General features: G+C 44.8%; 1 protein-coding gene across 6 annotated transcripts in view; it reads left to right on the top strand.

The window, feature by feature from the left end:
- SPECC1L (sperm antigen with calponin homology and coiled-coil domains 1 like) overlaps nt 1-21,405 on the top strand; it is a 156,956-nt gene that overhangs the window by 89,675 nt on the left and 45,876 nt on the right. For all 6 annotated transcript variants that reach the window (XM_077160176.1, XM_077160180.1, XM_077160177.1 and 3 more), the window contains one exon: nt 4,614-4,704. In XM_077160176.1, the coding sequence (XP_077016291.1) occupies nt 4,614-4,704 (91 nt within the window). The remainder of the gene's footprint in view (nt 1-4,613; nt 4,705-21,405) is intronic.

Consider the following 21,405-nt stretch of genomic DNA (forward strand, 5'->3'; position numbering starts at 1 on the left):
ACCGGACATGGCACAGAGTGCCGCCTTCATTGAGCCTGACCACACGATGGAAAAGCACAGCCATTAGAGGGGCATTCAAAGATATGGGAAATATTTATACTCTATTTGGGTGAGAAAATCCAAGTATTGAGCATGCGCAGTCACCTAATGTACGGAATGTTTACGTATAAAAAGTACTGGAGGTGCACGGGTGGCTCAGTGGTAGAATGCCCGCCTTCCATGCGGGAGACTGGGTTCGATTCCCAGACCGTGTAGCTAAAAAAAAAAGTACTGGAAGGACATGTGTACCAAAAGGTCAGTGATGTGAATTACAGTTGGATAATATTTGTGCATTTCTATTTTTCTGATTTCTTTTACATTGAAAATTCTTTTTAAATAACTTTTTTTTAAATAGGGAAAAAGGAAAACAGTAGCTTGAAACAACAACAGCTCATGATTTCTCACATTTCTCGTGCCTGCAGCGGCCAGAGGATGGCTCCAACACAGTGAAAGGGTCGGAATCCTAAAACGTGTGTTCTCTGACCACAGTGGTGACCAGATCAATCAGGAACAAACATGGTTCTAAATATCCTGTGGTTCAACAGAAGCCATTAAATAGCAGAATAAGAAAGTATGTTGAACTGAGTGAAAATGAAACCGCAGCATATTAAAATTTGTGGGGTGCAGCAAAAGCAGTGCTTAGAGGGAAAAATGTTTGGCTTTAAATGATTTATTTATGAAGAAGAGATGTCAAAAATTAATTATCTAAATATTTAACTTAAGAAACTAGAAAAAGAAGACCAAATTACACTTGAAGTAAGAGGAAGGAAATATAAAGGTCAGAAATTAGAAAAAAAAATAGAATCCATGAAACCGAAAACTGATAATCGGGGGAAAAGACAAATGAATTTGTTAACCATCTGACTAAACTGATACAGAAAAAAAGGAGAGAAAATAGAAATAATGTCATATCCTATAAACATTAAAGGCAGAGGGGATATTATGTGAGCAACTCTCTGCTCACAAGTTTAACAACTTAAATGAAATGGACAAATTCCTTAAAAGGCACAAATTAACAAAACAATTGAAAAGAAACAGAAAATTTTAATAATCCTGTGTCTTTCCAGGAGAACAAAGTGGTAATTAAAATTGTTCCCACAAACTCTTTCCTCTTTTGGTTATGATGGTGGTGCCACGAATCTACACGTCATAAAGTGGCACCCAGCTACCCACAAACGTCATGCCAGTATTACCTTCTGGTTCTTTGGTTGCACCGTAATTATGTAAGGTGGATCTGCTGGGGGGAGAGGGATGAAGAGTATTCGGGACCTCTCTACTGTTTTTGCAACTTCTTCTAAATCCATCATTTCAAAATAGAAAGTTAAAAGGGAATTTCAACTTTTCCCATCGCTGAGATCAGGAAGTGGTCAGGAGCTTTGCCCTCTCTGTTTCTGTCCTGATGGCCCTGTCGAGCGGCCTTGGGGAAGGTCAGAGGGCAGAAGGGCACAGGTGACACAGAGAGCACAGGAAGGGCTATGCGTGGGTGTCCCTCCCAGCCAGACAGCAGCGCACTCATCCTGGACACTCGTCGTGTGTGCGTTCTTATTTCCATGTGTGCAAATGCCTGTATCACCATAGTAAAGAGGGAGGGGATTGTCTGACCTTGGTGTTCAAAACAGACAAGAACTGTATTTTTGCCTTTAAAATCCAGTAATATAATGTGAATAATTGAACCTATGTTGTTGTTTTTTCAGTGTTTTAGCATAATTGTGTTATAGTTAGGTAGTACTGTGCTGTCCGTTTCTGAGTTTTTACATTCAGTCCTGTTGCACAATCTGTGTCCCTTCAGCTCCAATTACCCAATATTTTACCCTGTTTCTACCTCCTGATGGTCTCTGTTACCAATGAAATTCTCCAAGTTTATTCACTGGTATCAGTTCATAGCAGTGAGACCATACAACGTTTGTCGTTCTGTTTCTGGCTAGTCTCACTCAGCACAATGTCCTCAAGCGTAATGTCAGACACTCATCCTAAGTCTCTACCAAATCAAACAGTTTAGCATAATAAATAAACTTCATAAATTTATTCTGAATTGACCCTATCTTAAAAAACAAAACAAAAAACTACTGGTGAATTCTCTTATCCGTTCAGGGAAGAAAAATATCCCAGTCCTATATAAAGTCTTTCAGAAAAGAGAGAAGAAAGACTTCCCAGATCTTTTTATGAAGCCAACATCACCCTGAAACCAAAACCAGACAAAAACATTATAAAAAAGAAAATTGTTAACCAACATCTCTCCTGTATATAGACACAACGTTAAACAAATGTATTAACAAATTGAATCCAGCAATATAAAAAAAATGGTAATTCACCGTGAGCAAGTGTGGTTTGTTCCAGGAATGCAGTGTTAAAACAGAATAACGGAGAAAAAACATATGATCAGCAAAAAATGCATTTGACAAAATTCCACCCTATTTGTAAGAAAAACAGCAAACTAGAAGTAGAAGGGAATTTTCTCAACCCTTTAGTAAAGAGGATCCATGAAAAATCTGCAGCCATCAGTATCATACTGGCGGAGACACTGGTTGTTGTCCGCCCTGGACCAGGAAGGGTCAGCCCTCCTACCACTTTAGTTCAGAACTTTGCTGGAGCCCCTGCGCTGCACAAGAAGGCCAAACAAGCAAACAAACAAAAACATCTGGACTGGAAAAGGAAATCTGTCTTTTATTTGTAGGCATGATCATTTATTTTAGAAATCCCAAGGAATTCTCAGACAAGCTACTTGTATTTAGCAAGGTCACTATGCAATAGGCACTTGAATTTGTAAATATTAGTAGGAGTAATTGGAAATGGAAATACTTAGCAATAAATTTAATAAAATATGCACAAGATTTATACAGTGAAACTATAAAATATTGCTGAGAAATTCATGGATTGGAAGATGCAATACTACTAATTTCAGTGTCTCCTTCGTATTGATCTATGGATTCAACACAATTAACGTCCAGCAGGAGTGATATGTTATATTGTTATACATGCATATACATGTGTCAGACGCTCGTCCTGAATCTGTACCAAATCAAACACTTTAGCAATAGACTAAAAATAATAATAATCCCAGCAGGCATTTTGTAGAAATTGATAAGGTGATTCTAAAATTCATATGGAAATGCAAAGGATTCTGAATATCCAAAGCTGCTTTTTTTTGTGGGGGGTACGGGCAGTTTGGAAGGACCTGCACTACTTGAGTCCAACCCTCACCATGAAGTTAGAGTCATCAAGACAGTGTGGATCTGGCAGTGGGCATTGCATCAGTGGAATGGAGAGAGAATCCAGAAGCAGGCCCATGATGCTCAGTGAAGGGGCCGAGAATTCCATAGTGTGTGTGGGGTGGTCGGCAGCAGAGGATCCCAGCAGTGAGGTGCCCGCGCAGAGGGGAATTAACATCAGCCCTCACCTTTTGGCCTGCACAAAAATGATCTCAAGTTCCATCCAACACCAAAATGCAAAAGCTGTAAAACCGAGATGGAATCAGGAGAGGAATCTTTCTGACATTTATGAACTTCGTGCAGGCCAGCACGCACATAGGAAAGGTGCCCAACACTGTCAGTCATCAGGGAAAAAAATGGCAGTTTACTCCCCAATGAGCGCCTGTCATGTGTGCTTTAGAGTGGCTAGAATGGGTAACAGACTGACCGTACCAAGTATGGGTAAGGATGTGGAGACATTGGACCTCACACACTTCCACGGGGAATATAAATGAGCAGGTAGAAGTTATCTAGAGGAAGGAGGGTGGAGAAAATGCGTGGAGATGGTGCATAGTGTGGTCACTGTGAACACAGCGTGGTGGTTATCTGAGAACTGCCTGGAGGGAGCAGGAGATGAAGCATCAAAACCGAAGATTTTTCAGTGTCTCTGGGCACACTTCTGGCCACGTGGAGAAGGGCGTATGTGAGGTCTGGAAGGAGGGGGGCAGTGACAGAGCTGTTGGATAGTGCCAGATCCAGGCAGTGGGCTGGTGTGGGCACAGCAGTAGCAGCAGATCTCACCCCGGGTTGCGCTGTGCAGGAACCAGGCCGACCTCGCAGTAGAGGCACACCAGCTTCGGCTTGGACTGTGTTTTTGTTTCTAGTTTACTGATATGTGATATTTTAAGAGTTCTCTTTAAACAAAATAAGAAAGTTCCTGTCCTCACAGCATATCATAGACTGCCCGGAGTCGGTGATGGGGCTGAAAACACGGGTCTACCAGGGCAGCAGAAGGGATGGTGGCAAGGGAATGCGGATCTCTTGACCACATCAGTACTGTATCTGGTTGTGATTCTTGTGCTCAAGTTTCACAGGATGTTATCATGGGGGGAAACTGGGAAAGTGGGTGCTATTCTTACAATTGCATGTTAATCTGCAATATCGCAAAATAAGGATATTGGGTTTTTTTGTTTTAAGTGTATTGATCACTTTACGTACCTGTATTTTGCGTGTGCTTGTGTGTGTGAGTGTTTTAGAACTTTACTTTGGCAGTATGGAATGAATTATAAAATTCAGGATGAATATTTGCTCTCTGCAGCATTTACTTTCTTTGTGAGCCTAAGTTCTGGAGTGAACCTAACTTGAACTCTGTTTATCTTATTTCAGAGACATTCCATAAGTGGACCCATCTCAGCCTCCAAGCCCCTAACCTCCCTGTCGGATAAGAGGCCAAACTATGGGGAAATTCCTGTTCAAGGTACAGCTTGGTTCAGTTGGTGGGAACTCGGCCTCTGATAGAGAGCAGTTTGCTTTTATGGTTAACTTTTGAATTGCTGTGACTTCTTAGGCTAACTAACTTATTTTCTTTGCTTTTGACATGATTTCAACCCATCTAGTATATTTACCTGATATTCTTCATTAGAACTTGATAGTAGTATATTTAGTCACAGGTGGGGAGGCTCATTATTGGTAAAAGCACCTGGGCACACCTCTCTCTCACAGCATCACAGTAGACAGGTCACGTTGTTACCACGTCCTGGGCTTTCACAGTTCTCCGTGGGGCACGTCATTTTACAGAGTCAAAGGTGAGGCTCAGAGGTTAAGAGAGTTAATGAACGGTAGATCCAGGCAGCCTGACCTCAAAGCCCCTTCTCATCTCTGAGCTGTATACCCTGCTTTCTTCCTGCGTGGACGCCGAAACTCACAGAGATGAGGTCCACAGTTCATTTGCGCACTTGTTTTCATGTAGCTTTTTATGGTGCAGTCAGCACTTGAACCTCTTCCCACACCGACTTTTTATTTGTGGTGCTGAGATTTGTTGGATCAGGGATTGGTGCTGTGAAGGCAGCGCTTCACTTGGGAGCAGCGTGGAGAAGCTCACTGCAGTGGGTGTGCTTGTCACTCCAGGCGTCTGGGGCTTCCCTAGCTGACTCAGGCCCAGCACTTCTGTGCACTGTGTCCTCTGCAGTAGTGGAGGGTAGGAGTTGTCAGGGAGAGGAAAGGTGATGGCAGGTATGGCAAGAAATAAGCAGCCTTAGAATTACTCAGCTAATGGGCCTGGAGGACTGGCTCCATGTACTCCACATAGCACTGGAGCAGAAAGAGTTCACTCGGGGGGTTCAGAGTGGCCGACAGCTGTCGGTCTGGTATCTTCAGATAAGCTGTTGGATGCACATGCAGGGGAGACTGGAACCAGGACGGTGCCTCTCTGCCCTCCCCAGACTTGCCACCCACCCCTGCCTCGTAGCTCCTACTTGATTTGTCGTTTATCACCCAGCTCTTTCCTCCCCTCCCAAGGTCCTCGAGCTGAGGAAGCAAGTAGTGGAAGCTTTAAATTCCTTTAACTTCAACTCTTGGCATCTCTCCTTCCTTTCTTTACGTCCTTCCTGTGTTATCCCCTTGCCCCAGAAGGGTGCACAGGGGTGTGTGTATGTGCGGTGCCTGGGTCATTGGCTGTGCCACGTCCTGGCTCTTGGCATCTCTGATGCTGTTAGCTCGTCTGTGAGTTGGGACGAATCATAAATAACCTCGCTTATAGGCTCCTTAACCTCCTCTCTTCCTGCTCCTCCTGAACCTGTGTCCTTGACCACTCCCCTAGAGCGGCTTCACCAAGGCCACCAGTGGCTGTGGTCCTCTGTCCTGGGTGCCCACAGGCTCTTGGCAGAGCTGGCACTCCCACTTCCCTCTCCACAACACTCCTTTGGTCTCTCTGACACGAGACTCTTGAGCTGCCTCCCACTTCCCCTGCTGCTCCTTCTCTGAGGTGCCCTCCTCTTCTCCCCAAGTGCAGGCCCTGCAGGCTCTTCTCCCCCATGTCACTCTCTCTGTTGTTTTACCCTGTGTTGTGACTTTAAATGCTATTTTTAGTCCGAGGACTGTCAAATTTGTACCTCCAACTTGCTCCCATTCCCTGGACTCCTCTAGCCAAGTGCCCACTTGACATCTCCGATTTCGTATTTAAGGCCCTGGGGCCGAATGTCCTCGTGTGAAAGTCCTGCGCAGGGTCCGTCTTCCCACCTCTGCTCTTGGCCCTCCTAGAAACTGCAGCCAACCTGGGCTGCCTGCTTCATCTCAGGCCCACTGTAGGTGCCCTAGGAAGCCCTGTGGGCTCCTCACAGACCAGAGCCCAAGCCTCTTCCACCTACACTTCCACACTGGCCCTAGCCACGTCCTCTCTCGCCTGGAGTATGTCAAGAGATTCCTGGAGCCTGGCACGCCTCTCACCACCCTGCACGCTCCCAGGAGCTTGGAAATTCGGTTTTGTTTCCAGGGGATCTTAGCAAAGGACAAACTGGGAAACTGAGCAGAGGTCACGGTTTAATTTGTTCAGTTTCCTTTGCTCTTCTGGGGGGAAGGTCTGGGGTGGGGACTGAAGACGACTCTTGGGTCCACTGAATTCAGCCTTCTCCCAGCCCCTCAATGTATTTATCTAGAAATATACCAGAGTGTCCTTGGCATCGGGGGCTGGGGCGTGGGGGGCTGTGACTGCCCAGTCCATTCCTGCCTTAATGGGGCTTGTTGAAAAATGCAAACATGAGAGCCAAGGAAACACATCTAGGTGAGCTTCTATCTAAGGAGCTGCTGAGAATATTGTCCTTTATCTTAAACAGTCATTAGGGGGAACCATTTACAAAACTAAGAACCACCAAATGATTCTTGGTGGTAAAAGGTGAATGTGCCCCAGGCGGGAGCTGTTTAATGGGCAGAGGTAAGGTGGATGGCTGGGGTGAGTGAGAGAAAGCTGACAGGGAAGGAAGAGGGCCACTGGCCAGAGAGAGCAGTGGTAGATGTGTGTGTGTGCGTCTGTATCTGTGTCTTTGTGTGTGCAGGTGTGTGTGTGTTTCTCTCTGTGCATGTGTATCTGTGTGCATGTGTGTCTGTGTGCACGAGTCTGTGTGTACATGTGTGTCTGCACATGTGTATCTGTCTGTGTGTGTGCATGTGTGTACATGTCTGTGTATGTGTGTCTATGTGTGTCTGTTATATGCATGTCTGTGTCTGTGTGTGTATACATGTCTATGTCTGTGTGTACATGTGTGTCTCTGTGTGCATGTCTGTGTTCATGTGTGTCTATGTGTGTCTCTGTGCATGCCTGTATGTGTGCATGTGTGTCTATGTGTGCATATGTGTCTCTGTGTCTATGCATGTCTTTGTGTGTATGCGTGTCTGTGTGTGTCTGTGTTTGCATGTGTGTCTGCATGTGTGTGTGCATGTCTGTGTCTGTATGTGTACATGTGTGTCTGCGTGTCTGCATGTGTACATGTGTTTGTGTCTGGTGTGCATGCATGTCTGTGTGCATGAGTATCTGTGTGTGCGTCTGTGCGTATGTGTGTCTGTGCATATGTGTGTCCATGTTTGTCTATGCATATGTGTGCATATCTGTGTGTGTGTGCATGTGTAGGTGTGACTGTCTGGGCACCTGGCCGAGCATCATAGGAAGTGAATCTCCCACCATTGTGTTCACGGTCAGCTTCCTTGCGGTGCTGCTTCCTGGACCGGCCTTTCTCCAGCCCGCTCATTGAGAAGGTGGATCCCCCAGCCTAGTCACCTCAGGGCACCCTGAGGTGTCTTATGTACTCCAGAACCCTGGAGACCATCTGTAGGTGCTGTCAGAGCAGCTGTGGCTTTGAAGCTCCTTGCCATCAGCTTCTTGGGCTTTTTGTCTTTGTTTTTGTTTTGCCCTTTGGTCTCTGAAGATATTCCATACTTTTTCCCTAAATGTGTTGATTTTTCTTGTCCAAGCAATTAGAAAATTGAGAGTATTAGATCACTGAAAAATAGCTATAATTCCTGAACCTGAAAAAGCTTTTATTATAGAAGAGATGATCAGGGCAATTGGTGAAATCTGAATAATTTCTGTGGATTATATCATAGTATCTTACCACTTAATTTCCTGATTTGGATCATTGTACTGTAGATATTTAAAAGAATATCCTTGTTCTTAGAAAATATATACTGAAATTTTGAAGGAGTGGCAGGTATTGTGTCTACTCTCAAATAATTCAGAAAAAAAGAAGAGACAGAGACCAGGACAAACAAATGTGGTAAAGTGTTAATATTTAAGGAATCTGGGTAGAGGATGTACAAGATTTCTTTTACTGTCCTTGCAGCTTTTCAGTGAGCGTGAAGTTATTCCAAATGAAAAGGTTTAAAAATTAATTTTTAAAATTTTCGTTTTAATTTTTTCCTCTTCATTTCCACAACAGTGTGATCATGCCAGCTGACAACAAACCTCTTTTCTCTTTCCCCTTCTCCCCTTCCTGTTTTACTTTCAAATAATTGCAGATGAGGAGAATCCCAAATAATTTTCGTAGCTATCCCAGCCTTGGTGTGGGGGGTTGGCATCGCTCCCCAGCCCTAAGTGGGGCTGCATGGGGTGCCCCTTTCAGCAGGGCAGCTGTGGGGATGGATGTTCCCCAGCACCAGCGCCGAAGCCTCACGTGCTGTGAGAAAGCCACCACCCATTCAGCAGAGGAACGTTCTGCAGAGCCGTACAGTTCTCCCCAAACCTGCAGAGTTGCACCACTTCTCCCCAAAACCTGCCAAGCCACACACTTCTCCCCAAAACCAGCCGCCAGCACCAGGGCCACCTGAGACACGGCCGCTGCCGAGAGGAGCCAAGGAGACAGGGGTGCTAGGTGCAGGAGGCACCCGGGGGGGCTCAGCCATAGGAGAGGGCACTAGCTAACCGATAAAGAAACCGACTTTGGGTTTCAATTAAAGATTAAAAACAAGTCTGTGTGGTCATCCCAGCCTGACTGGGGGAAGGATTTCCCAGGGTGGCCATGGTCTCCTTGATCTTGGCATGAATAAAATAACAGTCTGTAATTTTCATTTTGAAAATTGCAGTGGCTTCGTAACTGAAATTTTAAAAGATGCTCCCTCTTCTTGTACTTACGCTGAAATGAGAGGATATGGTGTTTTCCCCAGGGAAGTGCTTTTTAAATCAGGTCTTTTGTGGTGGTGTGGTTCCAATTCAGCATCACGCCTGGATGTTGGTCGCAGGAAAACATTCAGACCCGAGAAACTGTATAAGCAGCGCTCCAGTGCTCTGTGACCAGCAATTGAATGAAAGGGCTGGGGGTGTGACTGGCACCCCCTCAGCGGGTCTCCTTAGACAGCGGTGGTAGCGCTGTGCCTGAGCAGAAACACAGGTGTGGTTCCAAACATGTGGACGTGGGGAGCCAGAAGGGTCCTCACTGTCCCCATTGCACTATGCTGCGGGAGGGCCAGGCTGCAGGGCAAGCTCAGCCCGATGGGTGAATGGCTGGGGCAGCCCGCAGGCACCGAGCCTTGGGGCGAGTCGCAGAGGGCCATGCTGCAGACCTCTAGGGGTCCTAGGACGTTAGTCCAAGCAGAGTAATCTCTGCCAGGAAACGCAGCCCGAGTTGTCGTCTGCCTGGATCATGTTACTTGAGGCTCACAATTAAAATACAAAAAAATAAACCCTACCCCTCAGTATTCTGAAAATATCCATTTGTGGTAAGGGTACATAAAATCAGTGTAATATATCAGGAGGTTTTCATAGAAAGCCAAACCGTTTTTTAAAAAGTTTAAATTAAAAAGCAAAAAAAAATACCTTATATTAAAAAGAAGTTTCACCTAGCAGTTTTCATTCTCCAAAGGGGAGATCTAAATCAGATTCTGGTTCAGCCCTAGATCCAGCCACAGCTGGGGGAATTTTCAGCATGATTCAGACAGAAATCCAACCCTTCCATTGTTTACAGTCTAATGGTGTCTGTTCACCTCTGAGGTATTCCCTCTCTCTTTCCCTTCCCTGTTGCTCTTAGTATTTGTCTTGATAAAGCCAAAGTATCTAGGCACCTGTATTTTCCAAATAGGAGAATTCCCAAACATATAGAAAAGTTGACAGAAAATTAAGTTCCAAACATCAGTCAGTACTTCAGCATGCATATCATTGTTATTTCATTGTTCTTTTTAAACTTGTCTTTTGAGAGAAGGTTAGATTTACAGAAGAATTGCAAAAGTATTAAAGATAGTTCCTTTATAACTTTGACCCAGCTGCCCTTATGTGAGCATCCTGCATAGCCAAAGAACAATTGGCAAAGCTAAGAAATTTTTTTAAGTACAATATTACTGCTAAATTGTAGCGTTTACTTGGATTTCACCAGTTTTCCCACTTAGGTCATTTTTCTCCTCCAGGATCAATTCTAGGACCCCACTTTGCATTTACTTGGCCCCACTCCATAGTGTCTAGCAGTCTGGCACAGTTTCTCACCCTTCCCTCTTTCCATGACTTTGACACTGCTGGAAGAGAGAGATCAGCTTCCTGTAGACTGTCAGTATGGGTTGGTCTGATATTTTCTCAGCAAATCATGTGGCATTGGGAAGGAGAGCATAGGAGAGGAGGTGTGCCCTTCTCGGGTCATCGTGATGGGCCCACTATCAGGAAGGAGGGCACAGGAGAGGAGGTGTGCCCTTCTCAGGTCATCATGACAGGCCTGTGATTGGGAAGGAGGGCACAGGAGAGGAGGTGTGCCCTGCTAGGTCATCGTGACAGGCTTGTGGTCTCCAGGGTCTTGCTCCTGCCGCTGTGCGCCCTGGCTGTTGGAGGGGGGCAGGCCAAGGCTGTGTCTGCTGGGTCCCCCTCTCAGCATCTCAGCTCTTCCCTTTGAAGTTGATAAGCATTTTGGGGAGATACTTTGATACTCTGAGACTATGAAGATAATGTCATGGTTGAAACCTCTCACTAATTTTAGCATCTTATTTGTGCATTTTGCCTGCAGCGATTATTACTTTGGAGTTGAGCAGTGATTCTCTATTTCCTTATTCCTTCTGTGTAGAAGAGTTGTCCCTTTTCTGGCATTTATTTATGAGTTTGGACTGGATATTTATATTACATCATGGGTTATAACCTATTACTATTGTTATTTATTTATTTATTATTTTGCTTAGGTTATTCCAGTTTTGGCTATTGGGAGCTCTTTCATAGTGATTCCTGTCATCTTTCAATGCTCTCTCTTTTTTTTAAGCACTTCTTTATTTTTCATACCATAAGATGCCCCAGACTCATGTACTTTCCCTACCCCAGCCCTGGAATCAACTGCTTCTTCAAGGAGCCCTGGATATTTAGAGAACGGTATTTAGGGACCACGATCTGGATGCCAAGGTGTGCTCATTGCTGCTGATCCATCACAGCCTCCCCCCTGTCTAGATGGAGCAGGGGGCATGTGCATATCCGTACCAATTCAGGCATGCACACAACCATGAATTTATACTGATAACTCCAACTGCAAGCCATCACCAAAGGGTTCATTCTAGCCTGTTGCCTTTCCTTGTTTGCACCTTCTTTCTCTTGAACATGAGAAACCTGGCTATTTGTCTACAGTATATTTACTTATTTGTCCAACCGTACTATACATAGGAAGTACTTTCTGAACTGCTAAACCATCCCCCTGTGAGAAACAAATTTACTAACAACTAGGATATAGTGTTTATATACAGTTCTTTTTGTTTTTACCCTTACAGTTATCCAGCCAAACCATTTTTTTCCTCCAAGTTATTTAAGTCAACTCCTTTTCTTCTCCATTTCCTTCAGGGTAGTTTTGCCTTTCTTTGTAACACAGTCAGATTCATTCCATTGTTCACAGTCCAGTTTATTTTTAAATATGTACGTTGAGTAAAATTCACTCTATGGTGAACAGTTCTGTGGACCTGAGCAAATGCATAGAGTCGTGTGTCTGTGTCCTTCAGGGCTTATCTGTGCAATGGGTTGTATGAGCATAGCTCCAGGCCAGACCTTAGGGGCCTCCCTGGCCCTATCTGTCCATGTGGCCCTAGGAATCCCTCTGTTTACTTGGTATACATTTCCTCTCTTTCCTAGGAAATAGCTTCTTCCCGGTTCCAGGTGCTGGCACAGTGTCCTACAGCCATCACTCCCTTGCCTCAGCAGCACAACTTGACTGATCACCCAAGCAGTCTGTAGGAGAGCTCTCTAAACTGCCTTGTACACACAGGGCAAGTTCTGGGGCAGCGAGTCACTCAGGCCACCACCAGATATATCAGGCCAGACGTACCTGCTCCCAGTGGTGCACACGGGCCACTCTGCTCTCCGCAGACCTGGGACCTGGGATCTGTACTGGGAGCACACACATGCTGCGGGTGTGGTGGGGCCAGCCAGAGCGCCAAGCGATCCTACTGCTTTTAAGGAGCCTTTTTCTTGATTTGGCGCTCACTCTATTACTGCAGTCCTTCCGTTTTCTGGAGCTCTGAGAAGGATGATTCTGCCAGTTCTTGCTGGTGTTCAAATCTTCTGTGGAAGGACAGAGCCCTGAAGTGTCTCACTCTACCTGCTCATCAGAAAATATTTGTGATCACAAGGAGAGCTGTGTGCTTCAATTATGGTTGTCCACTGGTGACCATTCTCTTCCTTTGGAATGTGTGGAGTCCAAATGTGAGGCATCAGCAAGGTGGTACTTTCTCCCCAAGTCTAGCATTGTGCCTCTGGCTGCCAGCACTGTCTGGCACTGATGCTGTCCTCTCCTGCAGGCGGTGCTTCTGTTTTCTCTTCTCACTGCCTTCAAGATTCTCTGTCTTTTGTTTTCAGCTGTTTGAATTTGATGTGTCTAGGGTATATGTGTTTGTGGGTGTGTGTTTTGGTTTGGTTTTGGTATTTTCCTGCTTGGTGTTCTCTGAGCCTCTTGGATATATGATTTGTTGTCTGTCATTACTTTTGAAAAAATTCTTGGTTATTATTTCTTCAGATATTCTGTTCCATTGCTGCTCTCTCATCTTCTGGGATTTGAGGTGGATGTTATGTTATTCCATTAGATATTGTCCCACAGCTCCTAGAGATTAGCTTTTTTATTTTTTCACTTTCTTTCTTTTTGTGTTTCATTTGGGTAATTTCTCTTGACCTGTCTTCCAGTTCACTAATTTTTTTCTTGCTTGCATTGAGTCTTACGATGACCTTATCAAAGGGAGTCTTCAAATCTGTGTTTTTCATTTCTAGCGCTTCCATTTGATTCTCCCTTAGTTTTCATCTTTTTGCTATCATTGCCTGTTCTAGTCTGCTAGCTGCCAGAATGCAATATACCAGAAATGGAATGGCTTTTAAAAAGGGGAATTTAATAAGTTGCTGGTTTACAGTTCTAAGGTCGAGAAAATGTCTCAGTTAAAGCAAGTCTATAGAAATGTCCAATCTAAGGAGTCCAGGAAAAGATACCTTGGTTCAAGAAGGCCAGTGAAGTCCAGGGTTTCTCTCTGAAGTGGAAGGGCACATGGTAAACACAACGTCATCTGTTAGCTGTCTTTCCTGGCTTCCTGTTTCATGAAGCTCCCCGGGAGGCATTTTCCTTCTTTATTTCCAAAGGTTGCTGGCTGGTGGACTCTGCTTCGTGGTGCTACAGCATTCTCTGCTCTCTCTGAATCTCTTGCTTTCTCCAAAATGTTTCCGCTTTTTATAGGACTCCAGAAACTAATCAAAGACCCACCCAAATGGGTGGAGACATGCCTCCACCTAATCCAGCCTAACAACGCCTCTTGCTTAAATCATATCTCCAGGGAGATGATCTAATTACAATTTCAAACTCTAATACTCAACAATACTGAATAGGGATTAGAAGAAACAGCTCCCTTTACAAAATGGGATTAGGATTAAAACATGGCTTTTCTAGGGTACATACATTCTGCCCTCTGGACCTAAAAAAGACATGTTTTTTCCCATACACAAAATACATTACTTCCATCACAATATCAGAAGTCCTTAAACCATTTTAGTAGCATTACAAATACAATACAGTGTTTGACCAGTACAAAATCTCAAAGTGAGTTATAGGCGGGGTCCATCCTAAAGCAAAGTTCTCCTCTGGCTCTGGACCTGTGAATGCAGAACAAGTTATGCCAGCACACCAAGGAGGAACATTCATAGGGTACATATACCCATTTCCATAGGGAGGAAGAAACACAGGGGTATCAGGACCCAAGCAGTTTCGAAAACCCGCAGGACAAAGTCCATTAGATTTCAAAGTCTGAGAGTCATTTATCTTCAGGGCTTCTGAAAGTGGCAGTCCCACCCTTTCTAAGGGCCTACTTGGCTTGCCTCTCTTTCTGAATGTAACCTTGGGGGACATTGGGGAGACCACGTTTTTCTTGGCTCAACCCTCTCCAAGCATTGGGGCTGCACCCAGACTCTGCCATCCTCAGGGCACATACTCAGCCCCTCTATGTGGTGGCAGCCAGGCTTTCCCCAGACCCCAAGGAATGTGCTTCGCCCTTTCCAAGGCCTAAGGCAGCATGACTCTTTTCCCCTGCAAAGAGGTGGAAGGACCATCCTTGACCTTTGGAGCAAACTCACCCTCTGTACCGGCTTGGGTGGGTCTGCTCTTCTGGCCTGAGGCTTCTTGACTTCGGACCTCAGCCTCCGTGGCTTTACCTCTGAAGTTATTTTTCCTCCAGTGTGTCCCTTCTCTGAACCCCCCAGTCCAGACTTGGTAGCGGCGCTGTTATGCAGGTCCCACAGCACTCTCGTTGGCTTTCTATGCAGTAGCCTTAGATCATGCCCATCAGACATAAGGAGTTTCCATAAATCCTTCCTAGATAACTCCATGTCTGACCCTGGCTTTCTCTGAAATGGCTGACTGGTTCCACATTTGGCCAGGACCTAATGCGGGGCACTATTCTCTGGGGTCTCCCTTCCTGGAAACCCAGAATTTTCCAGAACTTCAATTTCTGGTTTCTTGGTATCCAAGAGTTCAGTTCTCAGCTTATCTCTCTCCTGTCGCATTTCACTATAAGCTGTGAGGAGAATCCAGGCTGCATTTTCTACATTTAGTTTGGAAATCTCTTCTGCTAAATATCCAAGTTCGTGGCTTTTAAAATCTGCCTTCCAGCCAAAACCACTAGTGAATTTTGCCAGATTATGTGCCATTTTAAAACAAGGATCACCTTCCTTCCAGTCTGTACTGACACACACCTCATTTCTGTCTAGAGCCTGGGTCAGAGGTGTCTTTAGAGTCCATGTTTCTACCACCAGTCTCTTCAAAATATTCTAGGCCTTCTCTATCAACCTCATCATAACTCCTCCAGATTCTTCCCCTTATCCATTTAAAAAGCCTTTCCAACGTGTTTGGTATCTGCAAACCACAGCAGCAGTACCCCACTCTCCAGTTGTAAAAATTCAGAAATAGATAGCACAATATTACCTACTGTAATACAATAATGTCAGAACACTGAATGAAGCTGAAAGTGAGAGTGATAGAGGGAGGAGGCCTGGGGGCACAAAGGAAATCAGAAGGAAAGATAGACGATAAAGACTGAGGTGTGTAATCTAGGAACACCTAGAGTGTATAATGATAGTGACTAAATGTACGGATTTAAAAATGTTTTGCATGAAGAAGAACAAAGGAATGTCAATAATGCAGGGTGTTAAAAATAGATGGTAATTAATTTTTTAAAACTTTAACGTGTGTGTGAGACTAAAGTAAAAAATACTTATTTGGTACAAATTTTTTATTTTCACTACTGCATTTCCTAATATAACTTATGTGGATGGCTTAATTGAACACCATAAGTACATGGAACCTTGAGTAGGGCATGAGATTTTGTAGGTTTGTCCAGAGTGATGCCCTGATAAATCCCAAAAGGATTTGAAAAGTGAATAAAATAATATTTGCAAAGTCCCCTTGGGGGGATGGTGAGAAAGGGGGAAAATTCAACCTCCCCACGTGGAGAATTCTTGATATTCTCACAAACAGTGGGGACAACCAAAGCAATAGGCTGGGTCCCCAATCTTAGGGTTTGTTCGTATGAAACTTAACCCCACAAAGGATAGGTCAAGTCTACTTAAAATTAGGCCTAAGAGTCACCCCCAGGAGAACCTCTTTTGTTGCTCAGATGTGGCCTCTCTCTCCAGCCAACAGGACACACAAACTCACTGCCCTCTCCCTTTCTTCATGGGACATGACTCCTAGGGGTGTGGACCTTCTTGGCAGTGTGGGACAGAAATCCTAGAATGAGCTGGGACTCAGCACTAAGCAATTGAGAAAACCTTCTTGACCGAATGGGGCAAGAGAGAAATGAGACAAAATAAAGTGTCAATGGCTGAGAGATTTCAAACAGAGTCGAGAGGTTATCTTGGAGGTTATGCTTGTGCATTAAATAGATATCACCTTTTTAGTTAAGGTGTAACAGAAAGGCTGGAGGAAACTGTCTGAAAATGTAGAGCTGTGTTCCAGTAGCCTTGATTCTTGAAGATGATTGTATAATGATATAACTTTCACCATGTGACTGTGTGATTGTGAAAAACAAACAAACAAACAAACAAAAAAAAAATATATATATATATATATATATATATATGGTGGTGCGACAGTGGCTCAGTGGTAGAATTCTTGCCTGCCATGCCAGAGACCTGGGTTCGATTCCCAGTGCCTGCCCATGCAAGAAGAAAATAATTAAATATATATATATATATATTTTTTTTTTTTTTAAAAAGGTGTTCTAGTTTCCTAACTGCTGGAATGCAATATACCAGAAATGGAATGGCTTTTTAAAAGGGGAATTTAATAAGTTGCTATTTTATAGCCCAGAAAATATCTCAGTTAAAGCAAGTCTATAGAAATGTCCAATCTAAGGCATCCAGAAAAAGATACCTTAGTTCAAGAAGGCCGATGAAGTTCAGGATTTCTCTCTCAAGTGAGAAGGCACATGGCAAACACAGTCAGGGTTCCTCTCTCATCTGGAAGGGCACATGGCGAACACGGCATCATCTGCTAGCTTTCTCTCCTGGCTTCCTGTTTCACGAAGCTCCCTGGGAGGTGTTTTCCTTCTTCATCTCCAAAGGTCGCTGGCTGATAGACTCTCTGCTTCATAGTTCTACAGCATTCTCTGCTCTCTCCGAATCTTTCACTTTCTCCAAAATGCTTCCTCTTTTATAGGACTCCAGAAACTAATCAAAGACCCACCCAAATGGGTGGAGACATGTCATCATCTAATCCAGTTTAGCAACCACCCTTGATCACATCACATCTCCAGGGAGTGATCTAATTACAGTTTCAAACATACAGTATTGAATAGGGATTAGAAGAAATGGCTGCCTTTACAAAATGGGATTAGGATTAAAACATGGCTTTTCTAGGGTCCATACATCCTTTCAAACTGGCACATTGCCCTTCTGACCTTACATGTTCTCTACCTTTTCCGCTGGACTTGAACATATTCGCTATAGTTATCTTTAGTGCCCAGTCAGACAGTTCCAACATTTGCATCATATCTGAGTTTGGTTTAATTGATTACTTTGTGTATCTTGGTCTTTTAGTTTGATAATATTGCCAGAAATGCAATATACCAGAAATGGGTTGGCTTTTATAAAGGAAATTTATTAATTTACAGGTTTATAGTTCTAAGGCCATAAAAATGCCCAAATTAAGGCATCCAGGGAGAGATACCTTGACTAAAGAAAGGACAGTCTGGGAAGGCACATGGCTGGTGTCTGCTGGTCCTTTGGCTTCTGATCCCAAACAGCTTCCCCAGGGGCATTTTCTTTCTGCATCTTCAGATGTCTCCATGTGTGTCAGTTCTGAAACTTTTTCCAAAATGCTTCCCTGTTAATGGACTCCAGTGACTGACTTACCTTGAATGGGTGGAGATATACCTCCATGGAAACCACCTAATCGAACGGTCCCACCTACAGTTGGGTGGGTCACAGCTCCATGGAAGCAACTTAATCGAAAAGATCCCACCCAACAATGTTGAATGAGGATTAAAGAACATGGCTTTTCTGGGGTACACAGCAGTTTCAAACTGGCACACTTGGTATGGTGCTTTTTTTCTTGCTTCTTATGTGTTTCACAATTGTTTGTTGAAAGCTGGAAATCTTGTGTAGGACAGTCGTGATTGGTTTTATGCTTTGAAATAGGCACCTCCTTCTGCCTGATGGGTCTTCAGTATGGGACTTGGAGTTAATCTGTTCAGGACCTGGGCTGGGTTTGAGGTTTGTTGTTACTGTGATTATACCCATGCAGCACAGTAGACTTCCACTTTCTCTAATAATACTTTGGGTTTAGGGTAGGGGCTGATGTTCCAGGGGCTGGTTTCTGCTCCAGTTTCAGCTGTAGGCTTTCCTTTGCACTGCCTTTTTGGGGAGGGCCTGTCTCACTGTCCTTTACCTCTTTCTGCTGAGATTTCCTGTTTGCTCATTCATTGAGAGCATGCTTTCCTTTATAATGTTGAGCATTTTCGAATAGCTGTTTTAAAATTCTTTTCAGCAAATTCTAACATTTGGGTCATCTTTAGGTAAGTTTCCATTTATTTTGAGTATGGGTCCTTTTTTCCTTTTTCTTTCTAATGTCTAGAATTTTGGTTTGTATCCTACCTAGATAGTGCGATTTTCACATTGTGGAGAATCTGGATTCTCTTATATTCCTTTGCAGGATATGGGTTTCTGTTGTAGCATTCTTGGCTCACCTCAAACCCCAAACTCTCTTCTGCAGTTAAAATTTTTATTCAGTTATTTTGTCCTTAATTCAGCCCCTTGAAGCCTGTGTGCTTGTGTGGTTCTGAGGTTGGCGAGAGATTCGGGCAGTGAGAGCAGAGTTTGAGAATCTCTTTTGAGGCTCTTTCTGGTATTTTCCCCTACCCCTTGCCTGCCAGCAGCTGTGGTTGTCTGGAAATACGTCCTCTGGTTTTTCAAGGCAGTTAAGGTAGGTTTTCTACCAAGGTGTGGCTGCCCCAGTTGGCAACACCAGGGGTCTGTACACATGTAAAAAGGCCTAAAACCTGTATATTCGCCCAGGGCCGTTCCCTTCTTCCAAGTGTGAACCCCTTCATTTTCTGCCTATTTGTGTTTCTCCTCCTTTAAAAATAGTTGATTTTCCCATTTTTTCAATATTTTATAGTTGTTTTTGGCAGGAGCATTGGTCCATCTGGAATTAATCCTCTATTAACAGAAGTTAGAGGCTTAAGCTTCTATTTTTAAACACACAATTTTGCCTATAAATTTGATTTAGGAAATAATAAAGAAACAACTACTTGTACCTATGTAAGATTTCTGTAATTTCTAAAATGAGAGCATTAAGTAGCAGAGCTTTGTATGCTCATGCTCCTCTGTACCTGTCTGTAGGAAGCGAACAGAATCTGTCTCAGTTTAGACTCCCCCTCTCTGAGCCCTGGACCTCACCCCCTTGGATGCTTTCTGTCTTCATCCTGCTGGTTTCCCTCCTCATCCTGCTGGTTTCCCTCCTCATCCTGCTGGTTTCCCTCCTCATCCTGTTGGTTCCCCCCTCATCCTGCTGCTTCCCTCCTCATCCTGCTGGTTATCACCTTCTCTCTGTCTTCAGCTTCACCTTCTCTACTGGCTCCCTTCTATCGTCATTGAAAATGCTTCACTCTCCTATGTTGAGAAAGATAACCATCTCTTTCCCTTCCCCTCCAGCTTTACCCTCCCTTACTTGCACACCTTGTCTCACGTCTTTCCCACCTCCCACTCACTTCTCAGCAATTGGAATCCGACCCTGTCCCCACCAGCGTGTGAACTTCCCCTGCCGTGCTGGCCTTGGCCTCCTGTCAGTGAGTACGTGCACCCCACTAGCTGTGCACTGCCCGTTTCCAAAACCATGTATTCCTTTAGGCTTTCCTTCGAACCTCTAGGTTCTCCAGTTCCCATTGCCCCCATCTCTTTTCCTCCTGTAACACCACTCACCTTTCTTAGCTCCCTACATGGTGCCACCTTCCCTCTCGCCCCGCATCTGACTGGTCAGCATGCCTGTCGAGTCTGCCTTCCTAGAGAGCTCTTGAGTCCGTTTATGCCTCTCTGTCTTCACCAGTTCCGCCAGGTCCAGTCACCACTGCTTCCTCTGTGCCACCTAGAGAGCAGCCTCACGCTCTGCCCCCTCCAGTCCCCTGTAGCTGATCTGATAAACTCATTGGCTCCTCATTGCCAACAGGGTGAAATGTCCTCCGCTGCCCGCACACGCTGCCCCTGCATCGCCTGCCCCCGAGCCTACCTGTGCACCTCAGCTTGCCCCACTTCTCCCCTGCCTCTGAACAGCACCTTCCTGGGTTCCTTTGGGTGTGTGTTGGGCGCTCTTTCCCCTCCCAGCTAAACCCTATTAATAACCATTCCAGTCCCACTTAGATGTCATTTCCTGGACAGACCTTTTGGGATCACTCCAAGACCAGGTGTGTCCCCTGCTGGGGTGCCCAGAGCCCTTCAGCATGCCCTGTCCTTGCACTCCTCACTTGTAACAGCTTTAAATGGCTGCCTTCCACTCTGGACTCCAAGTTCTGGGAAAGCAGGCTTCCCGTCTCCTTTCTTATCTTCCGTGACCTTTGTACCAGCCTAGTGCTTGGCAGGTATTGGCACCCAGATGATTTTGCTGAATGAACGGATCAAAGAAAAGACTACCTCCTGTAGCAGTAGAACAGAGTCTGCTGATGAAAAGTATAATCTCCTGCACCTGCTGCACTCAAATATGAAACACTCATCTTATATCCAGAAGGCGATGGATGGATGGACAGCTTGACGTGAAGACGGCACCCAGCCCACCTGTTGCAGTCGTAAATGGACATGGCTGTCACTGTCCCAGAGCTTTGGGCGAGCTTGGCCTCGCAGTGAGAGCACTCCAGGAGATGGCAGCAGATTACACTACGGCTCTTAAGAGTTGGCCAGGAAATAATTTTGAAAAGAATAACCAGCTGCGGCTTTCAGTATATTTTTGTGCATTTTCAGAAAGTAGGTGTTGGGCTTGGCAGTCTGCCAAACCAAGACCAGCTTGGGTCCTTAGGCATAAAGGCAGTAGGGGTCTGGCCAGGTGCTGGGAGCTGCAGCCACAGCCGCAGCATGTCTCCAGTTGTGTGCCTCTGCTGCACTATGGGAGAGAACCCAGCCCAGCAGCCTCGTAGCAGTTTCCAGGTGGAATGTGAAGGACCTTGTGCCTGTGTCCTTGGCCAAAGCAAGCTGCAGTGATTTATTTGTCTTTATGACCTTTGTTTTCACTTT

Source organism: Tamandua tetradactyla, chromosome 5, assembly GCF_023851605.1.
Source record: "Tamandua tetradactyla isolate mTamTet1 chromosome 5, mTamTet1.pri, whole genome shotgun sequence".
Taxonomy (NCBI): domain Eukaryota; kingdom Metazoa; phylum Chordata; class Mammalia; order Pilosa; family Myrmecophagidae; genus Tamandua; species Tamandua tetradactyla.